The following is a 15,018-nucleotide window of genomic DNA, read 5'->3' as shown; positions in this document are numbered from 1 at the left end:
CTGTTTTTTGGGGGTTATTTCCGTTGCTACAGTGACGATCCCAAAAAAATTTGCCTCATTGAACCAAACTTGGTATTAGGAATTGGAACAATTCTATAAAAGTGGGATTACTAATCCTTTGGGTGAAACAAACATTAAAAGCCAAAAAAAGTGGGATTCCATAAATCTCAAACTTGTCTATAAAATTTTTATGGATTAGGTTGGAATCCATAAATTAAATAGGATTCCTAATCCTATTCCTAGTCCATGGTGAACCAAACAGGCCCTTAAAATACGAAGGTTAGGAATAATGTCAGAATCCTTTTGATTTCGGCTTTTTTTTTTATGAGGTGCAGGATTAGGGTTTGAAGCCTCTGCTCTGCTTTAGAGCAGCTCCAATCGTCCAAAGTAGAGGGGGACTTTGGTCCAACTGAGCGGCAATTTTTGCAACTGAGCTGCAAAAATGAAATTGAGGCTGTAAATTTGGAGATTTTTCTCCAAATTTGCAACCAACTCTATATTATTATTCCCCCAAAAAAAAGTCAATCTTACCCCTCAATCTCTTTAACAACATTGGATTATTCCAATTGTGTCTCATTATTTTTTTTACTTACTTAAAATCTATGTATATATATATATATATATTAATATATTAATTTTTTTAATGAAAATAATATCATTAGAAATGTCTCGTCGATACCTTCAAAAAGAGACTAATATCGAAGTATAAAATTACAAAAGAAGTAATTAGAAATGATAATACATTAAAAATTAAACGGAAATAAAATACATTAACTTAGAATTTCGAGGAACTTTAATAAAAAAAAGTTACATCACTTCATTGCCATGTCTCTCCCACAAATGTTCAATTAATGCATTTTCGAAGTGCGAAGTGTGCTTCTTTGTCTTTGAATTTCTTATGTCGGGTCAGGAATTGTCAGAACCGTTCGACATCATTCATCCCTATGTCTTCAACATTTGAAATTGATGGTGGAGTAGAAACGACAATATCTTCTTGCTCATCATGTTTATCCTCAATAATCATGTTGTGCATTATTATAACTAGGGGTTCCTCATCTGATATTATTAATCCTGAATACAGCTACGCAGGAAGTCAATACGGAATACCTGACTACAGAGGAGGTGGACACGGAGGAGTTGACTTTCCAGACTTTTAGTATTTTTCATGTATTATGTTTTTCCTATTTGTCATGTAATTTTCAATTCATGTTTTTGCTTTCTATGTAATAGTCGTGGGTTTAGTAATATGAATGTCTGTTTAATTTAATCCGAATGCCTATTTTATATTAATACATTTAATAATATTATTACTAATATTATTTATATTATATAACTTTTATTTTTTTTATTTTTATATATTCAAAATGAGAGTAATATTAAATAATATTAATTGAAATATAAAATTCCAAGAATTAAAGAAAATTAATTCTATTTCTTATTATCAATTCATTAAAGAAAATTAATTTTATTTAAATATATGATCACATTATATATTTTTAAAAAAAGAAAAAGAATTAAAAAATTGAGAGAAATTGAAATGGAGTTGGAAATAGAGAAGTGTGGTTGGAGTTACATAACTCTATTTTAGCATATTCTAAGGAATATGCCAAAGTTTGGGATGCAAAATAGAGCCCCACGTTGGAGCTGCTCTAATGATCTCATATTTGAAAGCCTTTCTTGATTTTGAACTATTATCGAATAACTCTCCACAACTTTTAAAATATCCAAATAATCCCCTTAAATGTAAGGGTTAATTAAAAAAATCCTTTTAACTTTAAGAGTTTAAAATCCATATAAACAACATTAATCGTAAATTCCACATGAATGAGTAAAATTAGAATAGGAAGTTATTTTCTGCCAATGAAAATTGTCGTTCACGCTTGTAGGGAGGGCGATTTCTAAAAGTTTACAAAGTTAATAGGAATTTTTTTTGTCAAGATAACCACAGATGCCTTGATGACTGATGGAGTCTAGTTAGCCAATAAGTGAACACTAGTGGAAGATCCTACGATTAGGGCTGAGCATGGTTCGGTCCAAACCGAAAAAACCGATCGAACCGACCCGAACCGACCCGGAAAAATCGGTTTTATGAGTAGGGCGGGTCGGGGCGGGTTGAAAATTTTTCAACCCGAACCGACCCGAACCGACCGAATATAGTGCAATACTACCCATTCTGATCTCAAACCCTACTCGACCCGTCCCTAAAGAGTCAAAGACTCAAACCCTAAACTCATTTTCTGAATCATTATGGGTTGAAAACAATATCATTATATCAGTGTTTAATGCTTCATAATCTCCTACTTTGTTGATATCTTTTTTTTCTTTAACATAGTTTGTTGTTTGATAAGAAATTTGATGAAGTTAGAACCGAACAAACCGAACCGAACCGTACCGAACCGACTTGCAACATTTCGGTTCGGTTTTGAATTATAGGCGGTTCGGTTTGGTTGTTCAAATTTTGGTAAAAACCGAACCGAACCGACCGTTGCACACCCCTACCTACGATTGTGTGATAATTGTATGTTAAATGCATGGTTGATAGCTCAGAACAAGTAATGAACATCAGATAAGATAAGGATAATCTAAAAGCTTAGCTTTTGTATTATAAAATTATAATTGGTTCTTAAACTCTATTTGAGACCCATTAACTTTAGATTGAGCTTGCTTACTCCCCAACGGTTTGTACTCATTGCACTGATATAAGATTGATAGTAGAACGCTTTGTTGTATTCTGCTTCTCTTTAATCACAACATTTGCTAGAAGTAGCATAATCTTGGTACACCTAGTTCCTGAAAATTCAGGGTTTGCAAATGTGCATAAGCAAGAAAGCAATCTAATATTTATAAATGAATTTACATAGGTTAGTTATTGGTGGGGGATATAATCATATAGATAGACTAAATCACGCGAAATATTTGATATCTTTATTCCAGACCAGAAGTTGGCCCATCACAATGCTATCCATATAAAAAGTATAATAATGGAATCCTACCGAAGTACTCTCTTGCTCTCCGCTTTGTTTGTTAAGAAATGTATCCAACATTAGTTAGTTATGACATCTCATTTTTTTCATTGCTTCGCAAATGTGGGTCATGAAAGCCTAAATTTGACATATCCTTTAAAAAAAACCTCCCATACAGACTTTTCTTTTGAATTTATATAAAGGAAATGAGAGTTATTATACCGCTGATAGACAATAGTGATATATTCGTCTAGATTCACGATACACGAATGTTATACTATCTTCTTCAGTTATACAATATTTCATAGAGCTACTTAAATATGAGTTTCCCTTGTTTGTGGATCATTGGTTTTAATCCTCTCGTTCTCTCATGGTAGCAAAATAGCAAAAATGGCATCGAGCAAACTGGCATGTTTTGTGAGACCGTAAGCATTTTTTTTTCCCGGATACTCATGATTGTCGCGCATAAAAAAATGTTTTTGTGCTTCGTTTAGACGTAATCCTGTAGAGATCAGGGGATGTATGAGAAGCGGGTTTTAAATTGATATTTTACAAATCCGCTTTAATATCCAATGTGTGTGTATATATATATATATATGATAAATTATATTTGAATTTAATGATATTTAGTGCACTAGAAAAAGTATTTACATAACACGATTTCCCTGAAAATAGTAAATTATAAACACGCACTAATCAAATTAATGTTTATAACAACAAACTTATAAAAGCGTATAATTTATGAATCAGCGCATGCGCTCGTATCATCCGGCGTATCCTTTTTTATTTCACAAGGGAATCTCAGCCCTCCATCTAAGGATTATACAATCCCGGATCCAACGTCTCACTTCTCTCCACGTGATGACAAACCAATGATAAAAAGTAAAGAAATATCTCACGAGTATCTTTCCTCCGATACGCTGCAGAGAACACCGTAGCTACGCCGGTATTTCGTATTTGCTCGCCGAATCCCCTGATGGATACACTGGGGCCCAGCCCATTGCCCCGCAAAATCTCGGCACGTGCGTTGTGCGCGGGCGAATCCACCCAGCTGACGTGGCATAAAAAAAATCCCTCTTTATATATCACGAACGGCCACCTGGCCCACTCCCCGACTCCCTCGCTTGTTAGTATCGCGAAATACCCCAAACAAACTTAATATTTGCAGAGCAGACCCAGATTTAACGCAATTAACGACTGTATTCGCCCTTTCCGCCATTTTGCTTTGCAATAAACCCACCGCTGAATCATGCAATAAAACCCTAAAGTTTCCTTGCAAGGACAAAATCTCCGTCCTGGATCAATCTCATCCGTCCACTTGTCGAGCCAACGGCTGAGATCGCTCCATTGCTGTGCTTATCATCGTTCGCTCGCTGTCTCGGTCACTCTCCTCCCTTTTCTCCTCTCTTTACTCAGCACTCACTTTTCAAGCTCCCTAATGGCGGAATCGATCGTCGATCGTCGATTTTGGTGGGGGCAGTCATGAAAAGATTGCTCCTTTCTTGATTTTGGGCTAATTTTAGTGTGAGCTGTCGGTTTGGGGAGTGATCGGTTGTTGAGCTTCAGAATTAGGGCTTTTTCGGTTAGCTTTTAGGGTGTTGCTTCCATTTTTCGGATGGTAACTGATCGAGGTTCGATCAAATTGTTATCTGAAATGGGGGTGAGAAGCGAAGGGTTTAGTGGCGAGGACTTGGGGCTTCTTCTCCGAGAGCAGAGGAGGCAGGAATCGATCGATCGAGATCGAGAGCGAGAGCTTGACATGTATAGGAGCGGTTCCTGTCCTCCGACTGTCGAGGGATCCCTAAACGCAATCGAGGGGGTCGATGATGGACATGGGTTCTTGAACGAAGAGGAGCTTCGATCTGATCCGGCTTATCTTTCGTATTATTACTCGAATGTGAACTTAAACCCTAGATTGCCGCCTCCGGTGATGTCGAAGGAGGATTGGAGGTTTGCTCAGAGGGTTCAGGCAGTTGGGAGTTCAAAAGTTGGAGGGATTGGAGATAGGAGGAAAGCTACTAACAATAGTGGTAACAATAGAGCAGATAATGGAGAGGGGAGTAGATCGCTGTTTTCGATGCAGCCGGGGTTTAATCCGAAGAAAGAGGAGAATGATACACGATGGTTGGATAAGGACGGCGATGGGTTGATTGGGTTGTCGCTTTGCAAAGATTTGATCTTTTGAGTAATGGTTATTGATCTCTAAATTCTACTTCCAACTTTAATCTCTACGACTCCACTGAGTGTGATTTTGTGGTATAGTTTGTTATGTTGCAGTTGTTGGTAAACTGGTTCCGGTGGAGCTGTGGATAATACCCAAACCCATTTGTTATACTGTTGTTTACGAGGAAAAAAATTTCATCTTCCCCCCTCACATTTGGTTTCTGGATTGTAGAACTCACTACTATATAAATCGTAACGTTGAGCATGAAAAAGCTGTTGCATAACAAGTGGGTTTGAAAAATGAAGTTTTGTTCCTCATAATAACGTGCCATAACAAGCGGGTTTGAATATTATGGTGCAAAGATTTGATCTTTCAATTTTTAGGTTATTGATCTTAGTTGGTGTTTTACTGCGTAGGGTTCTACTATTTCCTAATTTTGTTTTACAGCATTAGTTAGCGAACTGTTTCTAATGGAAGTATTTTGAATCACATCGTGCCTGCAAACGCCCTTTATAAATTGTTTCATGTTGCTAGGAGTTTAATGATGCTGCAAAAATTTACTTTGAGCTTAATCTTGCTGAACTATGAGTACTCGTATACATGTTTGTGCTGCTGCAATTGTTGGTGAACTGTTTTTTGTAGAGTTGGATAATACTCAAACCCACTTGTTATGATTTGTTGTTATGAGAAACATGGTGGTGATGTCCGAATTCCATTTTTCCACATTTGGTTTCTTGATTATTGAACTCACTATTATATACATCCTTATTAAGTATGGAAAAGCTGGTGCGTATTGCTGCTTTTCATTGTTTTTTTGTTTCTTGGTTTATCTGGTGACATGGCTATTCCTGTATGTGCCTTTCCAGTGTGTTTAAAAAATCTTTTCTACCAGTTAATTGGTTATTTACAGCTACGGGGTCTCATGGGAGATTTCTACCGGTGCTTCTTTTAGTTTACAATTAGCAAGAAGTATACAATGGTGTGCTGTCAATCTTTTATCATTTCGACCACGAGTTTTTCCAGATAGTAGGTACTAATTGGGTCCTTTTTTGAACAATTTCTGAAGTTTCTTGTTCTCAATGTTCTATTCGTTCGTTTATTTGTTTGGTTTTGTTGACGATAGTCGCTTTCTGGTATAAACGATATGGAACTTGTGTGTGGTTTTATTTGCTATGTAGCAATATGGAACTTGAACTGTCTTAGCTTATAACATCTGTTATGTAGCAATAACAACTGTTATGCTTGTACACACGTTATATGAGCTATAGGATCTTGTGGCTGCTATTGGAGATCACAGTCATTGAAGGCTATCATTGCCATGTTTTATAAAGAATTATTTCAAGCAACATATTCGGAGTTCATATGAAGGCGGTGTCTTAGTTAGTTGTTGTTAAGTGAAAGGCAGTATCAATAGTTTTAATTCAGAATATATTTTGAATTATTGTCTAAATCATACCATCAGTCATTGCATGACTTGCTTCCTTTTCTTGTATTTTTATCAGCATTTTTTCGCCAACCAGTCAATATGATTAGCAGTTTCTTTATCTTCTATGCTCAGATACTCTTAACTTTTGTTGCTATTTCTAATCCATAATGTTACAATGAATACTCTAGTCAACTCCCTTTTTTGGTAGTAGTAATTGCTATAAGTTTTTCTTCCTTTCCTTTTCCCATTTGATCCATGTCTCTATCTGATATTAAAAGTTAATTTCATTAACATTCTCCCTTCTTCTAAATAATTAGATCGAAGAGCATGTCTTCCTTTGTATTCTTCTTCAATATCTTCCCATTTGTGTCTATTTTTAATCGAATATGATACCCAAATGCCTTTCTTTGTATGCTGGGTTCTGATTGCATCTTCTGTTGTGCACTTAGGTAGCTTATTAATATGTGCATGATTGCCATGACCAGAACATAATATAGCATAGGCAAAGGCATAAATAATATTTTGATGAAAGAAACTTGTTCTATTATGTGTCGTGTGACATCAAGTTATCTAATACAACAGGCCAGATTGTAACCAATATTCTGAGAAACGGCACTTGTTATGTTATGTATCAGATGATATACCAAATGATCTCACAAGAATACAAGATAGGAGGAATATTTCTTCTCGGGACTTGGCGATTCCTTTTGATCTTGTTAGTCTTGTGCACAATGATACCCATGTTAAGTTGGATAGATGTTCCGATTAAGTTGCAAAGTACTGCAGTTGTTCTTCTTCAGATGAAGTTAAACATGAAGCTTATGATTTACTCGAACCCTATTATTTTCTTAAAATCTCTATTTGGCAATCTTGCAAGCTTAGTTTAAGATTCTTACAAAATAAGTACTTAAAACAAGGAGATCCTGGCAGTTTTTGAAATAGGTATATTAGACAGTTGACCTCTAATTTGTTGCGTCTGGATAGTGCCTTTGTTTATTCGCACATGTCATATGTATTCTTCATCAGCTTGAGCCAACATTGACATATTCATGTTGCAAGAATTGGGTGGCCTTGATTGGTAGGATTCCTGAATCAATTTTTTTGAGAAGCTCAAAAACTTTCATGGCGCTTCCCATATTTCTTTCTTTAGTTTAGCTAAACACAACAATATTTCATAATGCGGAGATGAATGTTGATGAATTCTTAACTTGATTTATTTCTGCATGCATATTGTGTATCGGGGTTGCATACGTAATAAGAGTTTTTACTACATTGAGTAGAGGCACTTGCAGAATATTTTTTCTTACTTCCATTTTAAATTTCTAGTTTCCAACTTCCACTTCCTTTACACTGGTCCCTTTTTATTACTTCCCTTAATACGATAACAGTGGGTACACAATCTATTCCTTTTCCTGTTAATTTGTGCAGGAATGTTCTAAGATACTGGACATATTCATAAGTTCGTGTCATTTTTTTTGTTCTTTTTAACAAACTTTTTTTAATGAAGCTTCACTGGTTATGAGTATTACTATTCTCCTTTGTGAATAATTCTTGAAATATGGCTTCTTTCAGGATGACCAGGATCACTCGCACCCCATTGTGGGTCATCCATCTCGTCCCTCAAGCCGCAATACATTTGACAATGGTGCTTTACATAATGAGAATGGATTTGTTGATAGCCTTCGTCCTGGTAGCAATACTGTATCTGCATCTCAAACGTTTGCATCCGTTTTGGGCTCATCTCTTTCAAGAAGTAACACTCCTGATCCACAGCTAGTGGCAAGGGCTCCTAGTCCTTGTCTTCCTCCTGTGGGTGTGAGGGTTAACAAAAGTGACAAGCAAAAAAATAATGGTTCCATCTCCTTCAACAGGACTTCGTCAGGTATAGTGGAATCAGATGATCTGGTAGCTGCTTTGTCAGGAATGAGCTTGTCAAATGTTGGACCCATAGATGAAGACATTATTGCTCAATCAAAGCTCCAAAAGGAAATGGAAGAACACCAGAATTTTCTCTTTGGAGTTCAAGGTGGCCAAAACCATGTTAAGCTCTCGAGGGCTTCTGAAAAATCACTTGGAAATATGCTAGGTAATCCTCAATTAATGAGGAATTCTGGAGGGCTAAGGGATCCAGGCAATTCAACTGTGAGGCTGAATTCTGCATCATTTGTTGGCAGTCCAGGTGGCTCCCCTGCTCATTGTCAAAATATTAATAGTGTAGGTGCAGATTTTTCAGGCTATGGACTGAATGGATATTCAATGGATCCAGCATCACCTTCAATGATGGGAAATCATATTGGAATGGGCACCTTTCCTCTTTTTGAAAATGTTGCAGCTGCATCCCCTACAGCATCTCCTGGTATGGACTCTTGGGCACTGGGAGGGTTTTCTTTGGGACAAAATTTGAACGGACCAGCCGAGCTACAAAATCTCAACAAAATGGGGATGGCAGCTGCAGCGCTTCAGATGCCCCTTTCCGATCCATTATATGCTCAATATCTTGCTGGCAATTTCAGTGATCCTATAACAGGCAATTCATACCTAGATTTACTGGCAATCCAGAAACAGTACCTTGGAGCATTGTTTCAACCTCAAAAACAGTATGGCATGCCCTTTTTGGGTAAATCTGGTGGTCTGAATCATGGTTATTATGGAAATCATGGTTATTATGGAAGTCCTGTGGCGAGTCCTGGTCTTCCTGCTTCCCCTGGTGGACCTGGTAGTCCTCTTAGGCTTGGTGAGCGGAATATGCGCTTTCCTTCTGGCATGAGAAACTTAGCAGGGGGCATCATGGGTTCTTGGCATTCAGATGCTGGGGGCAATATGAGTGACGGCTTTGCAGCCTCGCTTCTGGAAGAATTCAAGAGCAACAAGACGAAAAGTTATGAGCTCTCTGATATTTCAGGCCATGTTGTTGACTTCAGGTACAAATGAATGAAAGATGCAGGCATTAGCATCTCAATGCTTTTATTTTTGAGCTCACTTTTTTTTTAATGACTGTTGCTATTACCTTTAATTCATATTGTCTCATAGATGTGTTAAGGGTTGATGTTTCAATATTGTTTTCTGTTTTTAACTCATCTTATTCCCACTCGAAGTCCTTACGACTGCCCCTCGTAAATTCTGATGTTGACTTTTGTCTATCTACCTGAGCATACATACACATACCGATGACGTATGTTACATGCATAACATATTAAGGACTGATGTTTGTATAATGTGTTGGAGTTTGATGGGGGTAAAACGACGAGAGGAAGTTTAAGCATACAGATAATATAATAGTCACAATCTTGGATTTTATTAGCTGGCATTTGTATAATGATCACAATATAGCGCTGCATAAAATTATTTTGCCTGATTTTAGGAAGTACTTCTTTGACCAATGCCCATGAGAGTTATGCCAAAAACTTTATAGGCGCAGCCTGAATCCTGTGCATATGCTTGCAGATATTATATTTTGCTATGTTGTATAGTTAAGATTGTTTTGTGTGTATAATTTCCAGTGCCGACCATGAGAGTTATGCCAAAAACTTCTTGTCCTTTTGTTACTATTTCAGTAAATCTTAGCACAACCTGAATCCTGTGCATATGCTTGCAGATATTATATTTTGCTATGTTGTATAGTTAAGATTGTTTTGTGTGTATAATTTCCAGTGCCGACCAGTATGGAAGCCGATTCATACAGCAAAAGCTTGAAACTGCCACGACCGAAGAAAAAAACATGGTTTACGATGAAATTAAAGCTCATGCATTTTCCTTGATGACAGATGTATTTGGGAATTATGTGATTCAAAAGGTATCGTGGTTCTATCTTGCAATGGGATATCAAGATTTGCTTGCTATAATTTTTGAGTGTTATTCATTTCCGAAAACTGATTGCTTGTATTCGTTTAGTTTTTTGAGCATGGATCTGCTGCTCAGAGAAGAGAATTGGCTGATCAGCTTAATGGACATGTATTGACACTCAGCCTTCAAATGTATGGCTGTCGAGTGATCCAGAAGGTAATTGTTTCCCAATAATATGATACATTTTAATTTACTGACTATGAGAACAATTTGAGTCCATCTATGTTTTTGGTTATAGCTATTAGGCATTAGCTATATGCGTCATGCATTTCCTTTCTTATCTAAAGTATGGAAATTTTTCGGAAAGGAATGTACATTAAATGATAGGAGATTTTTGGCTTTTGAGGAAGGCCCATTAGAGAGGAAAATGAGAGGTGAGAGGGAAGAGAGGGTGGTAATGCTAAAAATTATGTGGATCTAAGGGTTTAATTGTTTTGAAGATAAGAGGATTGATTGGTTGGGATGATGGCTTTATATGAGATCATGGATGGATTAGAGAAAGGGAAATGCATGTAGATGAGAGGGGAGAATGCTAGAGGGTGAGAAAGTGAGGGAAATTTCTTTGCAGAAATTTGCAAGTTTTCTGCAGGTTTAATATCTAATTCATTATTCCCTTGAACACTTGGGTGGAAGGCTTCACAATTTTATTTAGGTGCTCCAGTGTCATACATCGTTCGAAAGTGATTTCTTCTGCTCAGAAAATTTTTATGAACTATTTCAGAGTTTTTTATTTTCTGTCCTCATTTACTCTTTTTTTACTGTGATTTAACAGTTCCTTTTTGTTGCCTTAATGCCACAAGCAGGAGAATGTATCTCACTAGCCAACTAATTCAGTCAATAAAACCTCTGAGAAGCAATATTCATCTTGTCATTACTGCAACACTCAGCGTCCTTTCTTTGGGTCAATGAATTATATGATCTTTGCGTCATTGAATTATATGATGTGCTCTATCATCCTCATAACCATATTTTACTATACTGCTATATTCCATTTTCCCTCCTTTTCCCTCTCTAAAATTCCATTCTCCAACTTATTTTTTGCTTGAGTGATACTGGTATAATTTATATCCGTCATTTTTCTTTGGCATTGTATTAGCTTTTGCAGTAATACATGTGATCGTTGATGGTGCAGGCGATAGAAGTTGTTGATTTGGATCAGCAGACTAAAATGGTTGCAGAGCTTGATGGTCATATAATGCGCTGTGTTCGTGATCAAAATGGGAATCATGTTATTCAGAAATGCATTGAGTGTATCCCGCAGGATGCAATTCAATTTATTGTCTCATCCTTCTATGATCAAGTTGTGACACTATCTACCCATCCATATGGTTGTCGTGTCATACAGGTTTGAATCATTTAGTAAATGAACTTTTCTTCAGGCATATATGTATCCTAATGTGAATTTAATTGACTCTGTAAATATCTGATCAATACAGAGAGTATTGGAGCATTGTGATGACCCTAAAACTCAGCAGATCATGATGGATGAGATTTTGCGGAGTGTCTGCATGCTGGCACAAGACCAGTATGGAAACTATGTTGTTCAGGTTTGTATCATGTTGGAAGGTTTCAAACTCTCTTTCCATCTGTTGATTTCCATGTCTTCTATATTACCCATGGAAACTTGCCAATGTTTACGAGTTAAATAATAGCTAGGTGGGGATCATTTTGACTCAGCTTTCTAACTGCACTACATACTATGCAGAAGTATCTTCTTCTATAAACAGCATGTGCTGGAGCATTTTGACTTCCATCTGTTGATTTCCATGTCTTCTATATTACCCATGGAAACTTGCCAATGTTTACTAGTTAAATAATAGCTAGGTGGGGATCATTTTGACTCAGCCTGCTAACTGCATTACATACTAATAGTTTGATATAGAATGTAAATTCATGCATTATCATTTCTTGACACTGCATGTCTTGGGCATTTTATGACAATGCTTACAATGAAACAGCATGTGCTGGAGCATGGAAAGCCTCACGAGCGAACTGCTATTATCACTAAATTAGCCGGACAGATAGTTCAAATGAGTCAACAGAAGTTTGCTTCAAATGTTGTTGAGAAGTGCTTGACCTTTGGTGGTCCAGTTGAACGTCAGATTCTGGTAAATGAGATGCTTGGGACAACTGATGAAAATGAGCCCCTTCAGGTATGATTTATTCTGCTCAAATTTCATCTTCTGCAGTATTTTTTATAATTAATTCTGCGTCATCCTCTATTCTTAGAGTATGTAATATTGTTCTTTAGATTTATAGGGAACGTATTTGTATGCATGTTCGCTCACAATGGTCTGGATTTAGTAACAATATTATTTCCTGGTAGTAGATGGTTTTTGTGCATAAAGTTAATGGCAACCGGTCTTAAAAGAAAGGGGAAAAAAGTTTCTAATCACCCAACTATTAGATTCCTGCAAGTATAAATGAAATCTGACCTAGCAAACTTCCCTGAACTGTAGTTTATGAAGGATAGTAGTAGTATAATCTGACCTAGCAAATCTTTTACTTCTATATTAAACCCCAAATCGTCACGTTTCTAAATTAGGAACCCCAAATCTATTAATTTGTTTTAAATAATATCCCCACCCTATTAAGTATTTTTTAAATAAGTCCCTCGAATCTATTACGTTGTTTTAAGTAAAACCCTCAAATCTAAGTTGTTTTAAATAAGACTTGAACAAAATATGAATATTGGAGGGTCTAATTCAGAAATATGAATATTTGACTGTCTAATATAGAACTAACCAAGGCTAGGAATCTAATAAGTCAAGAACCCTGTAATCAAGTGAAGGCTTTAGGATGAAACTCGTGCTAGTACCTCCTGATCAAAATGTTTTCCCTCTATGTTTATGCAGGCTATGATGAAAGATCAGTTTGCTAATTATGTTGTACAGAAAGTTTTGGAAACCTGCGACGATCAGCAAAGGGAATTGATCCTCTCGCGAGTAAAGGTTCATCTCAACGCACTGAAGAAATACACTTATGGGAAGCATATAGTTGCACGGGTAGAGAAACTTGTTGCTGCCGGAGGTATGATTCTCTTTTTCACTACTGATTGATTTTTTGTTCCTTCATAGTGATTGAGGTATGTTGCATAGTTGACCTCACTCGTCTTATACCTTTAGTAGCATTTATCACTTGTTTATCACTCAACTTGTTTATTAGAATTTACACTGCTGGGGTTGGTATTTGAAAATGTTAAATTGCAGATAACCCCCCATTTCCCCTGAGTTGAGGGGTGATAAGCGCTAATAAACGACTTGAAAGGTGATACGTTTTAGGTATATAAATTCCTACAAGCGAGTGATTAAACAAGAAATACAGCAAAAGCAATCACAAAAGACAGATTTTTTTTGCGGCTCGGCAATTTGCCCACGATCCACGGCCGCACTAGTATTTCTTTCATTCTGATAAAGTTACAATTACAAGAGAGAGTGCCCATACACACACACACACACACCTCGATTTATATGTTACGTAGAAGGGTTAATCTATAATTCTACATGTACCCTGTAGCCCTAGTCTATATGTGTGTGCGCGCGCGACCCTTCTACGTAACATATAAATCAGGGGTGGTGGTGAGGTGGGGGGTTTGGAGTGCGGGGTCAACTTGCACGGTCCAATCAGACACCACAAGCTCCAACAACATGGGCTGTAAATGAGTGGTTTCATCTGCAATTTGTCCTATTTATATGAAGCAGATTGCATGTTTTCACCAGCCTAACGACTCCAAGTAATAAAATTCCCTTGTGTTTAGACAGGTTTTCTTCTTGATCTGCTTGTTATTCTCGCTCTTTTAAGCAACAATCTACATTAGGTTTCCATTGCCTGCATAAGGCACTATCGGTTGAGCTAGGTTGATTTTCAATCTGAATACTGTTTTCCCTTCATATCTATTAGGATAATAACCAATAACGATCCTCTTCTATTCCTTCATTGTCATTTTCACCGATTTTCCCCTCAACTCGTTTTTAGCACTTGCTATCCTTAGAATTGATATTTTGAGAGTTATGAATTGCAGTCCCCACGAGTTGAGGGATGTTTAGTGCTAATAAACAAGTTGAAGGATGGTATGTGCCAGTGAAGGTATAAATGAGGAGGGTTATGAGCAATTTACCCTATTTAGTACCTCATATATTGCATTTTTAACCAGCCTAATGACATCAATAAGAAATTACCTTGTTATTTGAAACTACTTTCTTGATATACCTGTTATTCTAGCTGTTAAGTAAAAATCTACTTAAGGCTTCCATTACCTGCATAGAGGCAGTATTTGCTGATCTAGATTGATTTTCAATCCGAATGTGCCTTTCTCCTCCGCTTTATTAGGGTTAATTGCTTTAACCACCATCATTTATACCTTCAGTGCCATTTTTCACCGCTTCGCCCCTCAACTCGTTCATTAGCACTTATCACCCCTAGGGTTGCTACTTTGAGAATGATAGGTTGCAGATAAACCCCATGTCCTTGTGAGTTGAGGGATGATAAGTGCTAATAAACAAGATGAAGAGTGATAAGTGCTATCAAAGGTATAAATGAGGGTTAATTATCTGCAATACTTATTGAGAAGTAGATTACATTTTTCATCATCTTGATGACGTCAACTTACCCTGACATTTGAA

The 15,018-nt window shown here is 36.9% G+C and overlaps 2 protein-coding genes across 2 annotated transcripts in view; both read left to right on the top strand.

Moving 5' to 3' along the window:
* LOC109841453 (pumilio homolog 3-like) lies at positions 4,339 to 5,148 on the top strand. Its single transcript, XM_020410421.1, has one exon. The coding sequence runs from the start codon at positions 4,579 to 4,581 to the stop codon at positions 5,146 to 5,148; it is 570 nt and encodes a 189-aa protein (XP_020266010.1). The 5' UTR covers positions 4,339 to 4,578.
* Positions 8,111 to 15,018, top strand: part of LOC109842877 (pumilio homolog 2-like) — a gene marked incomplete at its 5' end in the record, with an annotated part of 7,402 nt that continues 494 nt past the window's right edge. Inside the window, 7 exons of the mRNA XM_020411784.1 lie at positions 8,111 to 9,474; positions 10,205 to 10,346; positions 10,445 to 10,552; positions 11,529 to 11,741; positions 11,833 to 11,943; positions 12,355 to 12,549; positions 13,252 to 13,426. Coding sequence (XP_020267373.1) covers positions 8,111 to 9,474; positions 10,205 to 10,346; positions 10,445 to 10,552; positions 11,529 to 11,741; positions 11,833 to 11,943; positions 12,355 to 12,549; positions 13,252 to 13,426 — 2,308 coding nt within the window. The remainder of the gene's footprint in view (positions 9,475 to 10,204; positions 10,347 to 10,444; positions 10,553 to 11,528; positions 11,742 to 11,832; positions 11,944 to 12,354; positions 12,550 to 13,251; positions 13,427 to 15,018) is intronic.

This window comes from Asparagus officinalis, chromosome 5 (assembly GCF_001876935.1).
Source record: "Asparagus officinalis chromosome 5, Aspof.V1, whole genome shotgun sequence".
NCBI classification, from domain to species: domain Eukaryota; kingdom Viridiplantae; phylum Streptophyta; class Magnoliopsida; order Asparagales; family Asparagaceae; genus Asparagus; species Asparagus officinalis.
Note: the sequence above shows the minus strand (reverse complement) of the source record. Positions and strands in the feature narration are given on the sequence as shown.

Bases quoted from the DNA above. Each gene is read 5' to 3' on its own strand.
- LOC109841453 (XM_020410421.1), top strand. From the start codon at position 4,579: ATGGTAACTGATCGAGGTTCGATCAAATTGTTATCTGAAATGGGGGTG.